This window comes from Euprymna scolopes, chromosome 31, assembly GCF_053919585.1.
Source record: "Euprymna scolopes isolate OS-2025 chromosome 31, ASM5391958v1, whole genome shotgun sequence".
In the NCBI taxonomy this organism is placed as follows: Eukaryota; Metazoa; Mollusca; class Cephalopoda; order Sepiida; family Sepiolidae; genus Euprymna; species Euprymna scolopes.
The window spans coordinates 32823579-32847015 of record NC_136512.1 but is presented as its reverse complement, the minus strand read 5'-3'; the positions used below and the strand labels follow the sequence as shown (position 1 = coordinate 32847015).

The window sequence follows — 23437 nt, the reverse complement described above, 5'->3', positions numbered from 1 at the left end:
CAAATTTTGGGGTCCCAAGAATTGCTAAATAAAAAAAAGATATTAGCACTAACGAAGGTAAAAAAAACTTTTGGATAACCTCCCTTGCATCACCATTCAAATATACTTTTTCGTTTCACTAAAAATTGAAGACTAAAAAAAAAGTATTTTACTAATACCAAAATAAAATGTATCTTTCAACAGCAGAATTTATGCATATTTATTAAATTTAATGTTTTACCTAATTTTTCTTCCTTTGATGAAATTTTAAAATTAATTTCCAAAGTAATTCAGTCTTTAGTAAATGTTTTTTTTTATTTATTTAATACTAACAAGCCTATTTGGCATTGCTAAGGAACCTAGATAAGAAAATAAGAGTGTACAACATTTTTCTTTTAAAACTTCTCCATGACAATTTAACAGTCAGAGTAAAACATGTGAAAATTTCATAGAGTCAGACTTGTGAATAGTTCAAAAGTGTCACACTCGGGCCTGTCAAAATTTCACAGGGGTCACACTCGGGCCTGTCAAAATTTCACAGGGGTCACACTCGGGCCTGTCAAAATTTCACAGGGGTCACACTCAGACCTGTCAAAATTTCACAGGGGTTACACTCGGGCCTGTCAAAATTTCACAGGGGTCACACTCGGGCCTGTCAAAATTTCACAGGGGTCACACTCGGGGCCTGTCAAAATTTCACAAGGTTTAGATTAGGACCTATTTAATTCTCAGGGGTTAGAGTTAGATCTTTTGAAATTTCAGAAAGCACAATCAAAGTTGAATCATCCATTACACAGAACTGGATTAAAGAGATCCGAGAATGATGGATGCTTCAAGGCAAAATGGTTGATAAAAAACTACTCACTCTTTCTCTGCTAATTTTTGTTTCTTGATTTCGGAAACGTCCTTCTCCGAAGAATTTTCATCCACTTTGCGGGGCCGACCACGTTTCATCAATTCTCTTGACATACCCACTCGTAGGCATTGTTGATAACGGCAGTACGAACAACTGGGGCGGTCCATCCCACGGACGTTGCATTTCTTCTGGGAATAACATTGGTAGTTCTTGAAGTTTTCCTGTTCGCAACTCTTGAAATAGAAAGTCCGACAGTTGCGGCAGGTCAGCACTCCATAATGGACACCGGTAGCAACCATCCCACACACTTTGCAACTGTTCTATTTGGAGAAAAAATACATTAAAAAATAATTCAAATTATAAAGTATTAAAAACTTGGGTTTACATAAAACAACAATAAGAAATAGTTTACATTGTGCAATAATCTACCAAAAACCCGGGTTTATAGTTACCGATACTCAGAGAGTGTTCTTCGTGTCGCACAAGTGTTAGTCATTATAATCCTGTTTCCATATTAGTACTTCTTGAGTGTGTATGTTCCTATTTACAATGTCTCCCCACGGGACAGAGTTAGACACCAGGGTTGTTTTTTAATGTGGAGAAAAGGAACAAAAATGAAAATTGTCTCAGTCGTGAAGGATTTCTCCCCCCACTGACAGAGAACAAGAAATTGAAGTGGAGCATCTGAAGAACACAGATACTACACTGTGATCTTGTCCCGAAGGCCAAGAAAAACGTGAAAAAAAAAAACAAAAAAAAAAAAAACATGTTGATACCAGGGTCAGGAAGTTGTTCTCCGAGAGAGAAAGATACACATAGTTTCATTAGTTATTCACTTATTTCTTTTGGGCAGGAGATTGTGGTCTCACACAAGGGATGTTTTAATCATGAAACGCACACCATGGATCTGGTGTTCTGGAGCAGGTTTCCTTTCCCAAAAGATTGAATAACCGGTCCCAGGTTTGTCTATTTCAAAGAAAAGCTGGAGGTTAACAACCTGTAAATCCTCCTATTATTTCCTGCAACCACTTCTTCCCTGCACAGATAGAACTTGTTTTACATCACAGGAAGTGTCAATGAGCACTATGTATACTCATATATGAGTTCTGCCGACGATGATAATGACTTCTTGAGTATGTGATTTTTTTTTTAGTATTAACTATATGTGCAACTCGCTGCATCATAAACTTTTTGAGACTGATGGTGCTGGAGTATTATAAATATTTGCAAATTAGAAAAGGTTTTCTCAAATATCTTATAAAGATAAATAATAATAAACACTGACCCAACGCGGCACAGGTGATCTAGTCTATCTATTTATAAAAGTGAAAATGTGTGTGAGGACATTTCTCAACCTATATATTCAACAAATTTGTTATCTACAGACTTGAAATTTGATACATAGGATATTCAAACATGTGGCAAACTTTTTAAATGGTTTTCATCCGGAAAAAGAGCTGCTAAGGGTTCAAAAATTGAAAAATTGGTACGTGGGGTTATCAGATTTTTATCTGTTTTTTTTTCAATTGTTTCAGGAGGTTTGAAAACACTTTTTAAAGATCGAGGCAAGCTGGTCTAATGATTATCATTTTTAGATTTTGGTTTTGATCTCAGCTCAAGTATTTTTTATGTACATTATGGTTATATATGTATATATATGTTTGTTTCCGTTTTTTTTTTTACTTCATTTATTTAAAGGAAGTAAACGTTAAGTTTAATGCCGGGCAATGCTGGGCGGCCTGCTAGTAATAAATAAAAGTCTTCATAAGAAATGCATGTCCATAATAATCAAACTTACTCATGTTCTCTATTTATTCAACTTTTTTTTTGTCCAGGAGGATTCAGACATGTTTGATATTTGCAAGTTCACTCTCCAGTAAGGATGCCCGGATTAGCCGATTAATCTGTAATACTCACCAGAGTAGCAAGCGTCTGCATGTTTATGCATTGTGTGGAGCTGCGTGCAAGCGGTGGTGTGACGGAGGAGAAGTGGACTTGCCGCAGGGAAGTGTTGGGTGGGAAAAGAGAAAAAAAAAAGATGGCGCCTGGTGCTTTATAAACTGTGGTCTCGCGACATTGCAAGATCACAAGAAAACAGAGGGCACACATGCAAATGAGACAGGGTGAAAAACTGCATAAAAAGCAAGCTTGAGTGAGAGGAAGGGACAGTGTTGTTTACAGTCACAAGATTATTGTGTAACTATTGCGAGCGTTGGTGACGATTGAAGTTGAATTCGATACATAATCGGCCCTTGATAATCAGCTAATTAACGATTAATTGAACAATTAACAAGTTTTCTAATGCCGATTTATCAGCAAATTTTGCTGTTATAAATGGTACTAATATTGATTTAATTATATTGTAAACAGAGTTAACTTCCTTTTTTGCTTGCCAGTGAAAATTCACCAAGTGGACATGAACCGTCTACACTGTATTTTCAAATAACAAACATGGCGTGCTGTTAACATATAACCTTTTGCGACTGAATTTGAAACAAACAGAGGTAAGCATATGAAAAATTTCTCTTCCTTCGCTTCCTATCGAATTAACATTATTATTTTGTACTTTAAAATCACTGTGAAAGAAAAGTATTACTCTTTCAGTTTTCACGTTGAGGAATTGTATGGTATATTGCAAACATGTGCAAACCAAAAATAAAGCATTCTTCATCAGTCATACTCTTGTTCCTCATTTTTGGGTTCTTGCTATCATTGCATATATATTTTTTTTTTTTTCTGGTTTGAATAATGTATATTTTATTGAGATAAATTACTAATTATATATCAGACATAAGTAATTCAAATACATAAAAAATGAATTAAATATTGACACCACAACCATCAACCATGATGGCAACCAGTTTCTGCTGGAAGTATTTTGATGTCAATCCCAAGAATAAGAATACATCTGGCTGAAAGTTATGTCAAGCAATCATATCAAGGGGTGGCAAATCAGCAAAACTTTTACAATCACTAATATGTTAAACCAGCTTAGAAAAGTTCATCCAGAAGAAGGAAAGTTGCAAATAAGAAAAGGACACACAATAAATATTCAAGCTTCCAGCAGAACAGCAAATTATAGAATCAGTATTGGTCAGGAAGAAAATTTGGGATATTAATGAAAATAGGTCACAAGAAATCCATTATTTGCTGTTGATATTCAGCCATATTCTGTAGCATCTGACATTGGATTTAATAAGTTTATTGCAAAACTTTGCCCAAATTACAGTATTCTATCAAAAAAGTACTTTGCTGAAAAAATAATTCCCAATATATTTACAAAAGAAAAAACAAAGTTCAATCATCTTTTGATGAAATTGATAGCATTTCTTTGACTAGACATTTGGACAGCTATTACAAATAACACTATCTTTCCGAGTTTGACAAGTCATTGGTTTTTCAAATGACTGAACAATACAGAGTTGTGTTTAGTGTTGTTCCATTACCTGGTACACACACAAATGTAAAAATAAGTGAAGAACTGCACAATGTTTTAAATGCGGGTAAAATGAGAGCAGGTGAGGCAGGCAACAAGAATAGAAGAGGAAGTGGAGCAGCATCCACACTCCAGTGGAAGCAAAACTTCAGTTTATTGTTATTCACTTAAGAATTGGAATTTATACTTTTCTCATCTAGTTTAATTCATTTAAGAATTGGAAATTGTATTTTGTAATTTCATTTGCTTTATTAAGCAAAAAAAAAAAAAAAAAAAGTAAAAAGCCATAATAGCAGCAAGACACTTAACAAATGTCAAGTTACTGTGTTGATATGTCAAAGCTATCTGATGAGTCACTTGGCAGTGGTGAAATGGTTTAAATTAAATCAGGAAGAAAAAAGTAATTAATCGGCCAATTACCAATTAATCAGCAAAGTGGTCGATTACAGATTACCTGCTAATTAATCGGTACACCTCATACTTTCTAATCCTCACGATTAAGCAGATCAAATGTCTCCAAATTCTACTTTGTACGTTTTTATTTTATGAAAATTAAACGATTCGTCATCTCTTCCCCATAATATATTTACTTAAAAGAAATCATCTTATTCGTTTAGGGTTGAACAGTTAAAGAAAAAAAAACTAAATATGAATGCCAAATATAGCCTTATAATTTTCAAATATATTCCTTTAATCTGGCTCATTTTAACTAAAATCAGTTTTTGAATTATGATTGGGTTTTAATTGAATTTATTGGTTTAATTTAACACAATATGATTTAAAATCTGCTTAACATCTTAGATAAACTGCAGAAATTATCTACCATTCATTGCAATTCATTGAAATAATAAATGTATATCCATCCCTTAATTTTTAGCATTGCAATTTGAGTACAAATATATAATTACTAGTGATGGGACGATTCCAAAATTTTTCCAGACTCCGGTACATTGTAATTAATTGAAATATTAAAATATAAATGTACAGTAGAACCCCAGGATACGATGGCCCTAGGATATGTTTTTTTTTTTTCAGGTTACAATGTGGAATACAATGTTTTTCCGGTCCCTGGTTATGGTATTTGCCCTGTCTTACGGTGTTATTTTTGTTATTTGATTATATACATGTGTATTATATACTGTACTGCATTTTGCTACTAATTTTTAATGCTATATCCAGGGTTCTACGGTATATCCATCCACTTTTAGCATTGCAATTTGAGTACAAGTATATAATTACTAGTGATGAGATGATTCCTGAATTTTTCCCGATTTCGATACAATTACTGATTTTGATTCAGATTATTTTTACATTTCTAAATATAGAAATGCTTTGGGGGGGGGGGGGTTACTACAAAAACCCATGTAAAATGTGCATATATTTTCAGAAATGCAAAAAATTCACTCATGGATATTACCAATAGACTTTTAGTTTTACTGATATTTTAAAATCAATAATTATTTTTCATTTCATCATTAATGCGAGCTGTGGAAAATTAAAGTCTGAAATAAAAACAATAAAAAGAAATGTTTTGGCCATCGGAAAATATAATAATAATGTTTTCCTATTCCGATACCGCAAAATGTTCTGATTTTTTTTAATTCCAAATTCTGATGAATCATCTCAACACACTAATAATTACATTTCAAATATTAGTAATTTTAATTTTTTTCCTCTGCACAAATGATATTAACATTTTAAAAGCTTTCATTTGATAAATACTGTTGCCTTATTATCTCCCCTTGCAATTTAAAGTTAGTCCGTGAGGGCTGAGGACATGCACTGCATAGAGAGAAATTATACGAGGATGGTACAACGGATGTGTAATGTAAGTCGTTGCTGGTATGGCCATGTTGAAAAAAGTGGATGAGAACAATTAAGGTAGCAGGGTCACAGAGGAAGGCCAAGGAAAACATGAATAAGGATAAGGATGGATTCAGAAGAAAGAGGGATAAATAAAGAAAAAAGCACGAAAATTGTCTCAGTCATGAAGGATTTCTCCATCACTGACAGAGGACAGAAAAAGCAAAGTGTAGCATCAGAATACTACACTGTGGTCTTGGCCCGAAATCCAGGTAGAGAAATAAAAAAAAAAACGTCTTAAACTGGAAAGTTTAACGAAATAATATGTCACTCGGACAAGAAATTTAATTGAAAATAAAAACCAAATTTATCAAAAATTTGTGAACGATTTGTTAGCTTTAGCAAAAAATGTTTTTTGATATTTAAATAAGTGGGCAAAAATACTTTAGTGACGTCACTCGTTTTAAATGAAATTCATTTTTGTCTATTTGTCGTAATTCTTGTTAAGTTTCACACTCCTTTAAGAATTACGACAAATAAACAAAAATAAATTTCATATTTAAAAGTGATTTCATGTCCAAAATCTAAAATTTTCAAAAGCCAATAATTATGACCCACTAACCGTAAATATGGGGATCAAACGCCTTCTGAAAAAAAAAAGAAAACTCCTTTAATCCTACCTCTAACCCTAGGTATGAGTGACAAGACTCCTCCTCTTAAAACCTTTTTTAGCCCTAACAATAACGCAAAGTCTAAGTGGCAAGCTCCTCACCAAAGTTCCTTGGTAAGCTACATATAAGTGTCTAAAAAAGGAAAAAAAAATCCTTCCTCAAAGAAAAGTGCACCATTTATCACCCATAAAAAATAAATTAGTCAACTGTCCTAAAATGCTAGAATGGTCTCGAAATGGTGAATTATTTTACATTAAATTTGTTAAACTAACTCCCAATCTAAATTCTAAAATTGTTTTTGTTTTGTTTCTATCAAGGCTTCAGGGTGTTCACACACCTTAGCTCTATCATTAACCCAAAGTCAGAGTGGCAAACTCCCCACCCTCTAATAATTGCACAAAGACCCTCTTAAAACAATACATAATTGCCTTTAGAAAAAAAAAAAAAGAAAAGGCGCACAGGATTTATCTCCGATAGAAAAAAAAATGGTTAACTGCCCTAAAACGCTAGAATAACTCAAAATGGGGAATCGTTTTACATTAAATTCTAAAATAATACTTGTTTATCTTTCATTAAAGTTTTTTAAGGTATTCACACATAATTGCCTACAAAGGTAAAATCGCATATTTTGGAGAGGTGGTACGATGGAGTGGGGGGGGGTTAAAGGAAGGTATTAATCTACAATAATATCAAAGAAATATTGTAATATAATCATTTTTAAACAGTCCTAGATTTCGATTTCAGTTATTTGTACATAAAATGCATTACAATTCAGCTTTGAGTTCTTTGACTTTTATTTTAATGAATAAATGGCATTTTTAAAGAATTGCAGCATATTTATGTGTATTTACTGCAGATTATTTGGAAACCATTAATTTCTGAAGATTTTCAGTCGCATATTCAGATTCCTTGCACAAAAATACACTCATATGGCAAATTTCATTGCTTAATCTTTTGTTTTAACAAAAATATAGCATTTTTACTGAAAAGTAGTGTAAAAAATGTGACAAAATGCATATGGTCTTAAAGAGGGGAAAATATCCAAACACGCAGGGCATAAAAATAGTTATAACTTCCTTAATGTTAATTGGATTTAAAAAATTTAAAAAGATTCTTTCTTAGCTTATCAAGCTATTTCTATAGATACACCAATATTGAAATATTTTAAGCCATTTCAATTTTTTCATGTGTATTGCTACTATTAGATCTATACCGGAAGACAAATATAAAGCATTTTTTCTTACCTTATCACAAGAATCGACTTGAATGTTGTCTTCTGTGGTGCCAAGAGATTTTTGACTGGCCGTTTTGTCCTTCAGAGGATGGTTTGTCGACTTCATGGCATTCTTTGCCATACCCAATTTCAGGCACTTTTGATAATGACAATAATCGCAGCTCTTACGGTTGTTCTTGGTGATTGCACAGTTTTTCTCTTCGCAAGTGTATTTCCGACTGATGCTGCTGCGCATGCTGCGTTTGAAAAACGAACGGCAGGGATGACATGTGAGCACGCCAGCGTGGACAGTTGATGCCTCATCCCCACACACCTTGCATAAAATGTTGCTACTGGATCGTGTACCAGAGTGCAGCACGTTATGCAGAGAGCTGCAATTCGATTTTGCCTGCGAGAGGCTGAAAAAAAATTTTAAGAATAAAATACAAAAAAATAAAATCTGGGTGCTTGTTAGGATAGAGTCGACAAATCGATTTTTTAAAATATGATGTCTTAGGCAAAAACAATATTACGTACTTAATTGTCATGTCAGAAAATAGTAATATATCCAAAAATTAAGAAAATTCATTGAGTAGAAAGTTATTTACAGTTAAAAGTAATTTTTACGGAAACTTGTGTGAAATTGCATTTTTCTTAGACATTATGAAGTAGACAGTGAAGAGTCGACACACAGGGGACATAACTCAGAATGCATATTTTAGATGTTTTGCTCATGGTTGCAATATTTGTTGTTTATAATGATAGACTTTATTTTACTAAAAAAAAAACAATAGCAGTTGTTCTATTCAAGGAATTTTCATAATTTTTGGATATATTACTATTTTCGGCATGACAATTAAATGTGTAATATTGTTTTTGCTTAAAATGACATATTTAAAATATTGATTTGTTGACTATCTTAGCAAAGCACCAAAATTTGTAATATATAGATGGATGCTAGTACACACATTTTAAAGTTATGGGGAGATACCAGCTGGAGTGTCAAGACACACTGAAGATTTGGGTGTTGGGTGATCTTTCAAGCTAACACATTTTAGGTGAAAAACATTACGTACTTACATGTCATGTCGAAATTAGTATCAATTCCAAAAATTATGAAAAATGATCCAGTAGAAAAATAATTACAAGTAAAAATAAAGCTATATCGAATTTTATCATATGTTTTAATGTGGAAGAGTACAGCTCGGGCAAAAAGTTTTGAAACACCATAAAAAATCTGAGTACCATTAACAAGTCATAATTATTTTTGCCTTACCATATTAAAATGATAAAAGCATTTTCAATTTAAAAAAAATATTTCCATTTAAATATTTTTATAAATTTAATACTTAATATGTCTTCCCTTATTCTTCAGTACAAGTTTTATTCATTTTAGCATCGATTCAATTAATGCTCTAACTGGTAGTGGTAGAAAAAGATTTTAGGGTATGCAAATGCTATTCTTGTTCATTGATGTACCTTTGAGTACAATCACTAATTCTCTGACAACATGAAAGGAGAAGCTCCCCCAAATATGCACAAGACTTGGATGCTTGACCAATGCAGCTAGGATACAATCTTTCTCCGATAAGTTTTCTAACACGAATTGACCCACTATTAGCAAAGCTGTTAAAAGGTAATTCATTGGAGAAAATCATTTTTTTCCAGTTTTCCCTACGAATATGACAGAAATTTAATCAATTTTAAATATATTTTCACGTCAAAAGTGACTCCAATCTTGCCAAACTTTCACAAAAAACCTCACTCAACTAACTACAACCACTATAAACGATTTCCCCCACTCTCTATCTGTGCCTAAATCTAAACGCAGATTCCATGAACAATACTCCTTTTCCAAAAATGTCACCTATGGAAGAGTTTTCTGTGACCTGCTTCCCAGTTGAATACATGGCAGCCTTCAAATCCAGTGTAAACAAGTTCTTGTTGAGCCGTATCCATAAATAATCAAATTGTACCCAATTTATACCATTAATAATTAGTATACTACCTTATTTTTATTAATCCTTATCCTCAAGTGGCCTTCGGGCCTTGATAAGTGGTAATTCCTAAGTAAAATAAAAAAAGAAGGCTTCTTTGACATCAATTTTTCCTGTCAAGAATCATTGATGTACTGCGCAATCTGAGGCTTTCATATTGCTGAACCACTCCTTCAGTAATCGATGACTACTAGTTTGCTAATCAGACAAACAAAGATGCACCAGATGTCAATCATCCTTTGAATACCCTAAAAAAATCGTCTACCATCTACCAGATAAAAGCATTTTTTTATGGAAATTACTCCAGACAAGATATAAAGTCACTTGATGTATGGAGCTAAAAAAAAAAATAAATAAATAAAAATAAAAAATAAAAATAAGTCACTATTAAGTGTTCATAGATTTCAATTTAGGAAACAGCAATTCTTCCCCCTTTGTCATATACATCACTCATGGAATGTGAGGACTAAAGGAAAAAATAAGGGAAGCAAGAGTTAATCAATTTTGGTGAAAGTATTATTACATACTTATATGTTATGTAAAAATTAGTATAAATTCCAAAAATTATGAAAAATGATGCAGCATAAAAATAATTACAAGTAAAAATAGAATTTTTCAAATTATTAACTTTTATTGTAAACTAGCATTTCAGCGCGGCGTTGCCCAGGTGTTTGGATGTGTATGTTGAGCAAAAAAAAAAAAAAAGTGGTAGTAGGAAAGGCCAGGCTCGAACTCATACCGCAAAGGAGGAAAAGAAACGGGGTAAAACCTAACGTTTATGGTGTTACGACCACCGCCAAACAGAAGCAACATTTTTTAAAATTAAGGCTTAGACAATCTAAAGGAGAGGATAACTTTAAAAAATATCGGCGAAAAAAAGTGACCCCCCCCCCTGTAGAAAAGTGCCTAGTTGAAAGGGAAGATATTAATGTTTTTAGCCAATTTTTCGATATTTGTCGTACGAAAAGTCGAACTTTAAAACGATACTGATCTTGTAAAATCCGTCGCCTCTATTGAAAGTTTAAGGCAGACATGCAAGCAGACATACATACATACATTTATACATTGGTAACTAAAAATTTTTGACCCAAACTGATGAAAAAGCTTGCCCTATCTCTGAATATCCTTTATGTAAAATTTCAAATATTTAGACCAGAAATTGTCTGAGTAATTTGGAAGAGACCACAGAGGTCAATTTTTTAAAACTTTGACCCCTATTATGATCCCTTAAAATTTATTGTTTTGGGCTCAAATCAAGCTATTAAGTTAGATCCATGTCCAAGGAACCTATATCTAAAATTTCAAGTGCATAGACCCAAAATTGTCGGAGAAGTTTGGTAGAGTTCTCAAAGGTCAAATCGTTGAACTTTGACCCCTTAATCGCCAAATTTCTGGCCAAAAACCCGATTACATCGATTTTCCCATATCTCAGTTCCCTGTATATCAAATTTCGAATCTGTAAATAAATAAAAATAAATAATAAAGGGAGATAACTCTTGACTTAAATTAAGAGTATGCCATCTTTGAACATACTATCTGTGATTTGAGACTGATTTTTTATTGCAAATAATTTTATCACATCATCTACTGGATCATTTTTCACAATTTTTTGAATTTACACTAATTTTACCACGGCATGTATGCAATAATGCTTCCACCTGAAATGTGTTGATTTAAAAGATCATCAATGTAAAACAACTTATTTAATGTATATCTTTAAACACCTTAATAGAGTGCTCCATTAATTACAATGGAAGCTGAGAAAAGTCCATAAAGGGTGGTCATCTCTAGGTGAGTTGCCCATCAAAGTTAAGTTTTACCTACTTGTAAAGTATTTTTAAACTAAACTAGTATCTCTAGTCACCGTCTGCCACCAATGATAGTGTCATATTAGGGCTCTACAGACAAATTTATCTTTAGTTGACCATTCCATTGACAACTAAAGATTTTTGTTTACTAGCTAAATAGAAAAGTTACTAGCCAAACACAAGTGATTTTTGGAATATGACATCTTCATTTAATGATGAGTACGCACATCATAAAGATTTTTCTGTATCTTTATTTTAAATAAGTGTAGTTTTTGGTTATAGGTAGCTAACATACTTTTTAACTTCCGATGTAGCTGCTACTGGAAGCATTGACAAGGTAAATTAATTCCTTTACTTTTTTCTCTCACGTCTGTATTCATTTTTTTTTTTTTTAAATACGTTTTTCTAAGCATTCTTCTTTTATTTAATCTATAAATATAAAAGCGAAAATGTATGTATGTATGGATGTTCGCTTTTCCTCGATGTCCACGAAAGGCTTCTTTCAAAGAAGCGCTTGCTTGCTTCACAATTTTAAAAACTTTTTATATCATCTATAAATTGTAATATCTACGAATTATCCACGGAGCTCGCCTCTCTATTTAATTTTATTTTCCCCATCGGCACGCGTTACATTCGGTTTTCGGTATAAAAAAAGCGAACCTCGACTCTAATCACAGGCCCAGAGCCAGTTTGTTCAATGTCGACTTTGTCATATCAGACTGTAGCTTTCATTTCGAGACGAGGAAGCGGGTTTTTAAAAACAAACAAACCCATTTATTCCAAACTGTCCTGCACAAAATAACTGCTGAATACCTATCGCCGTCACGTCAATCAAAAATGCGCACCTGTTTTTTTTTTTAAAACACTTTACTATTTTCCAACTGCGCGTCGTCAACGCTTCGGGTTTTTTTCACATACCCCGAAAAACACCCGGGCAACGCCGGGTACCCCTCGCTAGTACTTTATAATCATGGAAAAAATTTTCGGTTTTATTTTAATTAAGATTATTGAAATTAGCTTTATATTTTTAATCTTTCAAAACTATTTTAGGAATATTATGTATTGGATATTTTTTTTTTATGATGTTTGAAATTTTGTTATTTTGATTTCAATAATTTTATTTTTATACTTTCATGCACATATTTATTATATAAATTCAAATAAAAAAACTTATTATTTTTAAAATTTAAAAAAAAAACAAAAAACAAACCTATTTTTTTATTTCATAAACATATCTCTGATACAATTTTAAATAAAATAAAACGTTTTATTTTCTTAATTTTACTAATCAAAGTGCAAGTAGACTAATTTATGTGTATAATTTTGTTCATTTTTATTGTATATTTTTCAATAATGTCATTCTCTTGTATTTCAATAAATCGTTTCGCAATAGAAATACTGACGGACAATAAAAGTGAAGGAACTGATTTGCCCGGTCACCATTTCCAGTAGCACCCATGCCAAAAGTTAGGAAGTGCGTTAGCTGACTATAACCGTGATTTTAAATATGCACTGAATTTTATGTTGAGACTTGAAGGTATAAACATTTGAATTTCTTCAGATGTTTTTAAACAGCCTTTGTTAAAAAAACGTATTCATAGCCTCGTAGGAGATGTCCTTTTCTCTTCCCTGCAACCTCTATCTCACAGAAGAGATATTGCAAGTTTGTCTCTGCTGTAACGTTATTTTCATGGAAAGTGTTTGACTGAGCTTCAATCTATGGTCCCCCCTCGCTAAACTTTCACAAGAAACACTTGTCTAGCTGAAAACACTATCAATAATTCCCCCCACTCTTTATCTGTGCCTAAACCTAAACGTAGATTCCATGAACAAAGCTTCTTTCTTAGAACTGCACGCCTGTGGAATTGTCTTCCGTTTTCCTGCTTTCCAGCTGACTACAATGTGGTTGTCTTCCAGTCTAACGTAAACAAGTTCTTGATGAACCGTTCCATATAAGTTAACAAATTTACCGAATTTCCATTACTAACGATTACTATATTGTCTAATTGTCTACTGTACACTCTTTGACGCTTATCCTTGAGTGGCCTCTTGGCCTTGATAAGTGGTGATGCCTATGTAAAAAAAAAAAAAAAATATATATATATCGTTTCATTAAACTTATTGTTTAAATAATTTGACTTTGCTTGTTTTAATAAATAAAGGTTGAAAAAACATTTTTCACTCAGTAATGAGCTTTTGGAAGATTGTCAGTGAAAGAAACACAATCGCCAAAAGATAAGCGTTTTATTATTTCTAGTCACCACTTTGAAAATCACTCACAAATGCGACTATTTCACTCGCAGCGTAAAGCTCTGCATATACTGTTAGTAATGAAGAAGAAAAAATAATGATCTTACCCGTCGGATGTTGATTGCACAAAATCTTTGTCACTTTGTCCGTCTTTGTTGGTTTCACTACAGCGATTCTTGCAGATTTGTTCTTTTTCAGGAGAGGTTATGGTTTGGTCAGGTGATTTCTCTTTCTGATGGCGAGACTTACGCTTGACCTTGTATGACATGCCGACCCCGACACACTTCTGAAACCAGCAGTAATAACAATTACTGCGGTTCAGTCGATTCACCAAGCAGTCCTTATTCAGACATTTGTAGTTCCGGTGAAGGCCTTTATCAACGCTCCGACGGAAAAACACACTGCAATTCAGGCATGACATAATGCCGTAGTGTGAGACGAAGGAGACATCCCCACATACTTTGCAGGGTTTGGCGGTATCTTTTTTTGGTGTATCTGGTGAAGTACCTTTCTGAGTAAGACAGACAGAGCCAACTTCTTTGATAGGCGACGGGGTAGATTTTGAGTTAGTACCAATGGCACTAGACGCTGTGGTCAAAGGGGATGCTGGTATCGGTGACGATGATGCTCCACTGGAAGCAAGTGAAACGTCCTTATGCAGAATCTTCTTGTAAATCTGTAAAGAGCTCGATCTTGGAGTGCTAGCATTTCCAGGCAGGCCAGAAGGTGATTCTGATATTCCTGTTCTTGTAGCAAATTCGTTTACAGACGGTGAGGCGTTTCTCACAACAGGTGAGCATGCAGTTCCAGTTGATGTATTTAAGGCCGATTTTAGCTGCTTGTGATGCGAAGTACGACACATGCCTGCGGAGAGGCACTTCTGGTACCAACAATAGCGACACCAATTCGTGTTGCTCTTGGAGAGGTTACAATTTCCTTTGGTGTGTTGCGGTTCAGTTGGCACTGTGCTATCGAGAACCCTGCTGAAGAAGTATGAACATTTACGACAGGACTGTACACCAAATTGAAAACCCTCTGCCGTATCACCACAAACTTTGCAGATGGCTTTTGGAAGAACAAACATGGAATCTGTAGCATCGGAGTCTGTAACTGCCGTTTCTGAAGACAGTAATTCATCAGAATCTCTACCAAGATTCTCCTTACGGACATTTGAAAATTCTGATAAATTAGATTGCGGAGAAACTTCAGCGTTGATGATTTCCTTTGATGCAGAATCCAAAGTTCTACGACTTTCTTCATTGGATACAATTTTAGATTTTAAACCTACAGCGGGTGTTTGGGTTGCTATGGTTTTCACAACTTGCACATCCTGCAGCATATCTTGGGAAGCATCATTATCTGCTGCGGCATTGGAATTATAATTTTCAAAAAACATGCCAGTGAGCTTCTGAGTGGCGCTGAGATTTTCCGAAATGGTCATATTAGACATACCAACGAGAAGGCACTTTTGAAACCAGCAATAGGAGCAACGTTCATAGTTATCCCGGGTCAACGAGCAGTTTTTGTTTTGACACTTGTACTTTTTGGCTGTGCGTACATCTGTGCTTTGCTTGAAGAAAATAGTGCAAGAGCGGCAAGTCTGCACGCCAAAGTGAATGCCAGAACTAACATCCCCACACACTTTGCAAACGCATTCCGTCTCTTCATCAACTTCTGTAAAGTGACGCCCTTCAGGGATTACATTATTGTCACGTTCACTGACTGCTGTCCTCGGAAGATTCTCATTAGAACCAATCAGATCCGTATTGCTTTTTTCGTTCGGAACATCACTTTTGTTTATCGCAGAATCCAAATCAATACATACAATGTCTTCGCTTTCATTCAATTTGGGTGACATGGAACTCGGAGGATCTTCGATAGAGCACTGTGAAGTCGCCTCTTTTTCATAAGACACGTCTTCTTGACTTAGCTCATCATCGGCACAAAGAAAACTGTTGCTACGGCTATTATCTTCATCAGAAACTATCGGCTCTTGTCTGTTATAGTTTTCTGCAATAACACTTTCTCCAGTTCCTTCGGCTTGAATTTGAGAAATAGATTCATTGCTTTTATCAAGAGTCTGTTCGACTGGTTTTGCTTTTCCATCGTAGCATTTTGATGTTTGGGCATGGATTTTTGGAGGGCGGCCCCTCTTCCGAGTACCTTTTACCATTCCAGCATTCAGACACTTCTGATACCAACAGTAGCGGCACAAGCGACGAGTATTCGCATTGATGATGCAGTCCTTTTTCTCACATTTGTAGCTCTTCACGTCGAGGTTTTGGTAGAAGAAAATTCGACACGGACTGCAGGTAAAAATCCCATAATGCATTCCGTGACCCTCGGCTCCACACACAAGGCAGACTTTTTTCTTAGGTGCATCAGGACATGCTGATTCTGGATTCGACTGTCCGGACGAGATTTCCGATTTGTTCTGCTTCGTAGCAGGCTCGACTAACTTTTTAGCTTTGTTTCTTTTCACTGATTCTGAAATTGTTATAATAACGTCAGCCGACTTGGAAGCGTCTCTCCATTCTTTGCAGTTCGCAACCTTTGACAAAGAATTTGTCAACGCTTTTGGAGGTCTGCCTCTTCTACGAAACTTTTTCGGAGTCGGTTCTTCTACAATCTTTTCAGGAACAGATACACAGTCTTCAGAATCTTCAGAAACTATAATACTTTTTCGCGCATGTTTGCTGTTACCAGGAGACTGATCAGTACATGTATTTTTGGTAGTCTTCCTCCCTTTCTGAATACGCTTGACTCCATCCTTTTTTTTCAGTTCGCTTTCATCTGGGCATTTCTCTACCATCGTTGAAGAAGTAGACGAATTCTGATCTTGTTTTGAACACGGCTGCGACTGTTCCTCGTTGCCTGGAAGAGTATGCGGCTTATAATTAGGCCTGCTCATCACGGGAGATTTCAAACGTTTTTTAGGGAGATTATCTTTCTTCTTAGTCTTTTCGACCGTCTTAGTTGTATTGTTCAACTTACGTGTCCTGGAGATAATGTGTTTCGGGGAACAACGTTTTATCATATAACGCCGAGAAATGGAAGGTATGTTTACCAATTTCTTGGTTTTGAATGTTGGGGGACGTCCTCTTTCTTTCAGAATTGCCGCCACAGAAGTAGACGGCGACAAATTTACAGAGTACTGAAAATGTCTGGATGATTTCTTCCCAGACAACCGCAAATCGTCCCCAGCTCTACCTAGAGCTTCATAGTTTTCGGCATCTAAATCACAGCCAAATTCCGAAACCAGTTCCAAGGATTTGGGTGGGATCGTTTGAGTTAGGACTCGCTTGTCAATGAAGTGCGATAGTGCCCCAGGGATAATTTCTTTGCCAACAGGGGCTTCGGGAGAGTTGCACGTGGAATGAGGAATCATGTCAACAAGCACAGAAGAATTAATAGAGTGGCTGCTCGAAGAGTTGGGAATGATCTCGGTGATGACTGATTTATCGGTGAAATTCCGCAAGGTTTCACATATTGCTACTCCATTGTCCCCCGTATCTTCTGTATTTAATGCGGTCGGAGTATCATTCAGGGATCCACTCATTGCCATCTCTCCATCACCAGATTTCTTTTGGATGATCTCTGTGTCCATAGAGTTCCACAAAGGTTCGGGAATTACCTCAGTGACAACAGAAGGATCAACAGATGTGCTGAGGCTCTCGGGTAAGATTCTCCGAAACGTTGCCGACTCAACAGGAGAAGAATCCGGAAGAGGCGTTTTAGTAATCACGCCAGACGGAATTGCCGATGAATCTTCTGCAGCCGTAGTCGGAGAGAGATTTTCTAGATTTTGAGTGGAGGAGGACGCCTCGACTAAATTGAAGAAAAGATCATCTGGAGTTCTGATACGGTCTGACATGACGGGTGATTCAGCATTGTGAAGAACCAGATTTTCAACACAGCAGCAAACTAAAGAGCTTGGTTCCCCTTCGGTTGAAGAGATCAACATGGTCTTACCACATTTAGGACATTCTTTTGGCTCATCTGCAGTGCCTGCATGGTCTTCCGTGAAATCAGAAGCAAAAGATGCAAGCGGGATATTAGCTGATCTTATATTAGCTGCCGTATTTGAGATGGGTGTGGTGACCATGTCAACATCCTGCTCTACAGGCTTGCTCATAGAGTCACTTTGGAGGTTCATACCTTTACCCTTTTCTTTGTTTTCATTCCGTACATCCGACGTAGCTCCGATGATGATTTTGTTACAAAAGAGATCATTAGTTGTATCGGAAACAGTCTTATCTTCCTCTTCGTCATTGTCATCATCATCATCGTCGTCATCATCACCTGCAACAATTGCTTCTTCTTCTTTTCTTACTTCTTCCTCTTCTGGTACTTCATCTTGCTCTTCTTCCTCTGTTTCTTCATCTTCCTCCTCTTCTTTCTGTTCCTCTTTCCCTTCTTCCTCCTCCTCATTCGGTTCTGTAACTTCCTCTGCAGATAAAGACTCCGTTGGAAACAAGACTGCAGGTTTCCGTGCATGCTTGGACATCCCTACTGCCAAACACTTCTGATACCAACAGTGTAGACAAGATTCGCGGGTGTTTTTATCAATCTTGCAATGGGATTTACCTTCTCGGCAAACGTATTCATCAGAGACATGTTTATCGAGACTCTGACGAAAGAACACGCTGCACTTCAAGCATGTCCACACGCCATAGAGTACACCGGGAGCAGTATCTCCGCATGCCCGGCACCGCTTCTCCAAATCATTTGACAGATCATAAGAAGGTGTTCTGATGTGTGGCATCGACAGACTATTATTAATATCTGGGTCTGTTACTAATTCGGTGTCAACACGATCAGCACCAGGATCTGTTTGCTCTTCTGCTAAGACTTGAGAAGGCGCTGGGGCTACAGCTACCAATGGCTTTGAGTTTTGTATCTTCTCCACTTGCAACTTCTTGCGATTCTTTTGTAGGTTAAAAAGTTTTTGCCGTTCTTTTTCAAGGTTTCTTTGCAGCGTCTGCAATTTCTCCTCAAAAGTATCCTTGCGCATTTGCAAAACGGACAACTTTTCATGATTATTTTCTTCTTCCTTAACGTTGTCCAGCAGTGAAGATTTGGCCGCAAAAGTCTGGTCTACTCCGCTGTACTCCTCGCCGCATGTATTTCCTGCTGCCTTCTTTCTCGACTCTTTCTGCTGTGTTGATAGCTGGTCTAAATCCGAAGGTAACATGGATGCTGCTGTAGCCAGTACCGGCTCGGGAGCAGGGGCCACATCATCCGAGTTGGCAAAAATATCTTGCGGAACCTCTGTTGTGATTTTAACCATGAGGCGGTCACACATTGTCGTGGAGAGGAAGCTGTCTTCATCTGGGTAGCATCTACGTCTTTGGATCGGGTTAATCAATGGATCATTATTGAAAAGCATTTGGTCGCGGTTTTGAAAAGCAGAATCGGTTTTTGAATTTAAAAAGTACAAAGAAGAAGGCGTTGATGATTGAAAGGACTTAGACGTTGTTAGTGCTGGTTTTGGAAACTGGAAATAAGTTCCATCCATAGTTGCCTCTTTGAAAGCGTTATTACTTTCGAGAATAACCTGTCGATAACTCTGAGAGGATTTATCACTGACCAATGTCTCGTTGACGACAATCTTCTGTTGCTGTTGTCTTTTTATCGCATTCTCTTTCTCTAATTTTATTTTCTGAAATTTCTTCTCGAGAATCTCAGACTCCCGGCAGCGTTCGGTCGACTTTGTGAACGTTTCAATAAAGCTCTCCATAAGATTTGGTGGATCCAAGTTGGATTCATGACGGGCGAGAGAAGAACTTTCAAATGAAAAACACGGATCTTTCGACCGAAGAATTACGCTCGGAGAACTGCTACTCTCTTGCAGGATGTTGTCGACCACAGCACTACACATTTCGGCCGAATTGCTCAACGTCATATTTTCCCAAACGTATTCCGTGGTTGGGTTTGCAGGTCTTATCACCTGCAAAGATGGAGAAATGTCTAGCAAGGATGGATCTTTACTCTTGGATCCACCGCTAGACTCTGAGAACAATACTCCTTCCTGCAGGCATTTGGTATACCAGCAAGAGGCACAACGATTCAGAATCGGAATTTTTTTGTCTGTTGAAAAACAACTGTGTGTGTTTTGCATGCAGGAATTTTTTGAATACATTTTCGAATCAGAATTCACTTGGCAAAATTCTTTGCACTGAAGACAGATAGGAACATTGTGAAGCCACTCGGTGCTTGGTTGCCTGCAAATACCACATGCCGCATCACTACTCAAGTTGGACGGAAACTGCAAAGACGAGATCCTAGTCTCACAAGAGGTTGGGTAGTTAGTGTTTACTTGCCCAGCCGAGGCCACAGTAGAGGTTGTAGTCAATGATGATGCGAATGATGATGATGATGATAATAATGATGATGTAGTGATAGTTATGGGAGTGGTGACGACAGTTGTAATAGCGGTAGCTTTAAGCACTGGAGTTGTAGAAACTGCTTCATCACAATCTGCGATACGCATCCCTGCACGTAGACATTTTTTATACCAACATAGCTCACACCTGTTCTTCTGCTCCCTCGTTATGTGACAGTTACCCGTGAGGTGGCACTCGTATCCAGTTGCGCAGTCATCCTTAATGCTCACCTGGAAAAATACACGACAATCCGTGCAGGTGGACACGCCAAAGTTCGATATTCGGGCTTCGTTTCCACACACATCACAAAAATTCACCGGCACCTCAGTATGTTTAGCTTTACCCTTGCTGGTTACGGAAGTAGGGTCTTTAGTCCCGATTTGAACACCAGTTGTGTCCAAACTCCTGTCCAACAGGTTGCCAGCAAGCACATGCTGTGCTAGATGCCCAACCTGAAACCACTTCATATACCAACAATAATTACATCGACTGGAAACACTACCTCCCAGGTTACACCTTCTCCCATAGTCACAGTTGTACATCTCCTTACGAGGTGTTCTCAAGCTCATCGTGATAAAGTCATTGCACGCGTGACAGGCAAATATGCCAAAGTGCTTTGTTGTTGCCTTTCCACCACACACCTTACAAACACGAACGCCTTTATTTGATGCCGACGTTTGCGTAGATGGTATTTTTGTAAGGAGAGATTTCTTTTTCGTGGGTATCTTTGGCGCCGCCGTTGATGAGATAATGGGTGCAGTATTCAAAGCGACCATGCTGGAGGTTGACATTTTGCCCGAACCCACGAAAGTAGAAGAAGAAGACAATTTCTTGATAGTACTTCTAGCTTTTTCAATGCTTTTATCCTTAGACATTATACTGTCGTTAGTCTTCTGGGAACATTGAGAATAACCAACTTCCTCCCTTTTTAATATTGGTGGCTCTCCTGATATAGACGCGGAAGAACCAGTGCTGGGATGAACAGAGTCACATTCTTCTTTTACTTCCACTCTGTCCAATGTCTTTTTTGGTGAGAGAACAGGTGGTGGGGTTAGCTCTCGTCTTTGATGCTGTTGTTCTAGACTTGGTGACGAAGCGCCATTCATGCCACTAGCGAGACATTTCTGATACCAACAATATTCACACTTGCTCCGTCGGAACTTGTTGACTTTACATTTTTTAGTACGGCAGGCGTAACCTGATGCAAAATCGTCCATTAGGCTCATTTTGAAAAACACCACACACTCCGGACACGTAAGAACACCGTAGTGTTTTTTATAAGCACGATCACGGCACACTTTACATAAATTCTGAACTTTCATAACAGATGGGGCTTTCTTGCAGTTACCAATTTCAGATGTGGTGACCTTTGGGGGTTGCTGCTGAGGTCGGGGTTCTGTCTTAATACGACGAACTGTCTCGCCAACCTCTGGCTTGTCTGTAGACATGCCCATGCGGACACATTTCTGGTACCAGCAGTACTCACAGTGACCACGGTTTTTTTTGGTGACTTCGTGTCGTTTCTGTTTGCAAGAGTAACCCTCGGAGAAGTCGTCTTGGATACTCAGCTGGAAGAAAAGCATGCAGTCGGGACAGGTGAGTACTCCATAATGAAAAGTAGAGGCAGAGTCACCGCAGATCTGACACAAACACTCGCTGGCTTTCATCACAATTGCATTCTTTAGTTTTTGCTCAACTTGCTTGCTTGAGCTGAAAAAAAAAAAAAAAGAAAAAGATGCAATTAGTACAAAACTTTTAAATCAATAATTGATAACTAAGGCTATGACAACAGCATATTCTTTTCATTTTGACTCTCGAGTGTGTATCCGTTGACGTCTTATATGCTTTTATGTAGAGTGACGTGCCTGGCATTGACCGGGTGTTTTGAGGTGTGTGTTGAGCAAAAAAAAAAAAAAAAAAAAAAAAAAAGGCAGGCTCGAACCCGTACCGTGAAGGAAAAAAAGAATGTGGAAAAAAAAAAAAAAAAAAAAGTGACATCTTTGTTGCTGTGCCTATTGCCAAACCAGAAGTGACATGTTTAAATTAATGTTAGTCATTCGAAAAGAGGAGATGACTTTCAAAAATATCGGCGAAAAAAAGTGACCACTTCCTGTAGAGAAGACCCCAGTTGAGGGTGAAGGAATTAATGTTTTCAGCCAATTTTTTTATATTTGTCGACCGAAGCGTCGAACTTCAAAATCATACTGATCTCGTGAAAACCCGTTGCCTCTGTCGAAAGTTTTAGGCAAACATACATACATTTAAACAGAAAGGTGAGATTTATAGATGTTGTTCTCAGTTGATTAACCGTATCTGTGTCGGATATACGCTCAAGAGTCAAAACAATGAAAAGAATATGCTCTTGTCATAGCCCCATTGATAATGTTACTGGTGAGCTTAGTATCTGCACATTGCTTCAAGCGGATCAGCTCTTCAAACAACAAATAGAAAATATGGCAATCATACAGTATAGTTAACAACAGAGAAATTTAAAAAAAAGAAAAAAAAAAGAAACATACAAAATAACTTTTACCAAATACATAAAAATTTGATTTTCTACCAACCTGTATAATTTTAAAATGTGGAAACTGTAAGATTTACACAAGCCATTCAAAGACAGTGATAGAGTTTTTATTTTTCCATGTGGTTACTAATCTAACGATTAAAAGATAGTAACACAACCGGCAAGCATTTCTCCGAACTTAGGATTACCCTTCTACTAATTGACCTTTTTTTTCTTTTAAGCCTAAAATTAGTGATCATTTACGAAAAAAAAAATTTTTTTTAATCAATCACCATCTTTGATTGATTCTATAATTTTTTTTATTAACTGTTATTTGATTTATTGAAAACAGTAGGAGTACATTCTTTAAGCCCCATCATCGTATTTGTGCTATACATTTGGACCCTACTCCAGTAAGTAGATATCATGTTAACTAGTATAAATTTCAGCAAGGGTTACATTAAATACATCTCAAGATAACCTGGCAGCAAAAAGAAGTAGACCATCTGCAGCTGACGTGATTGAAGCGAGGAGT

The 23437-nt window shown here is 36.5% G+C and overlaps 1 protein-coding gene across 1 annotated transcript in view; it reads right to left on the bottom strand.

The window, feature by feature from the left end:
• The window catches only part of LOC145255680 (uncharacterized), a 109650-nt gene that overhangs the window by 67783 nt on the left and 18430 nt on the right, over positions 1–23437 (bottom strand). Inside the window, exons 2-4 of the mRNA XM_080114246.1 lie at positions 14121–22109; positions 7990–8377; positions 845–1155 (exon numbers count right to left, since the gene is read on the bottom strand). Of these exons, the coding sequence (XP_079970372.1) occupies positions 845–1155; positions 7990–8377; positions 14121–22109 (8688 nt within the window). The remainder of the gene's footprint in view (positions 1–844; positions 1156–7989; positions 8378–14120; positions 22110–23437) is intronic.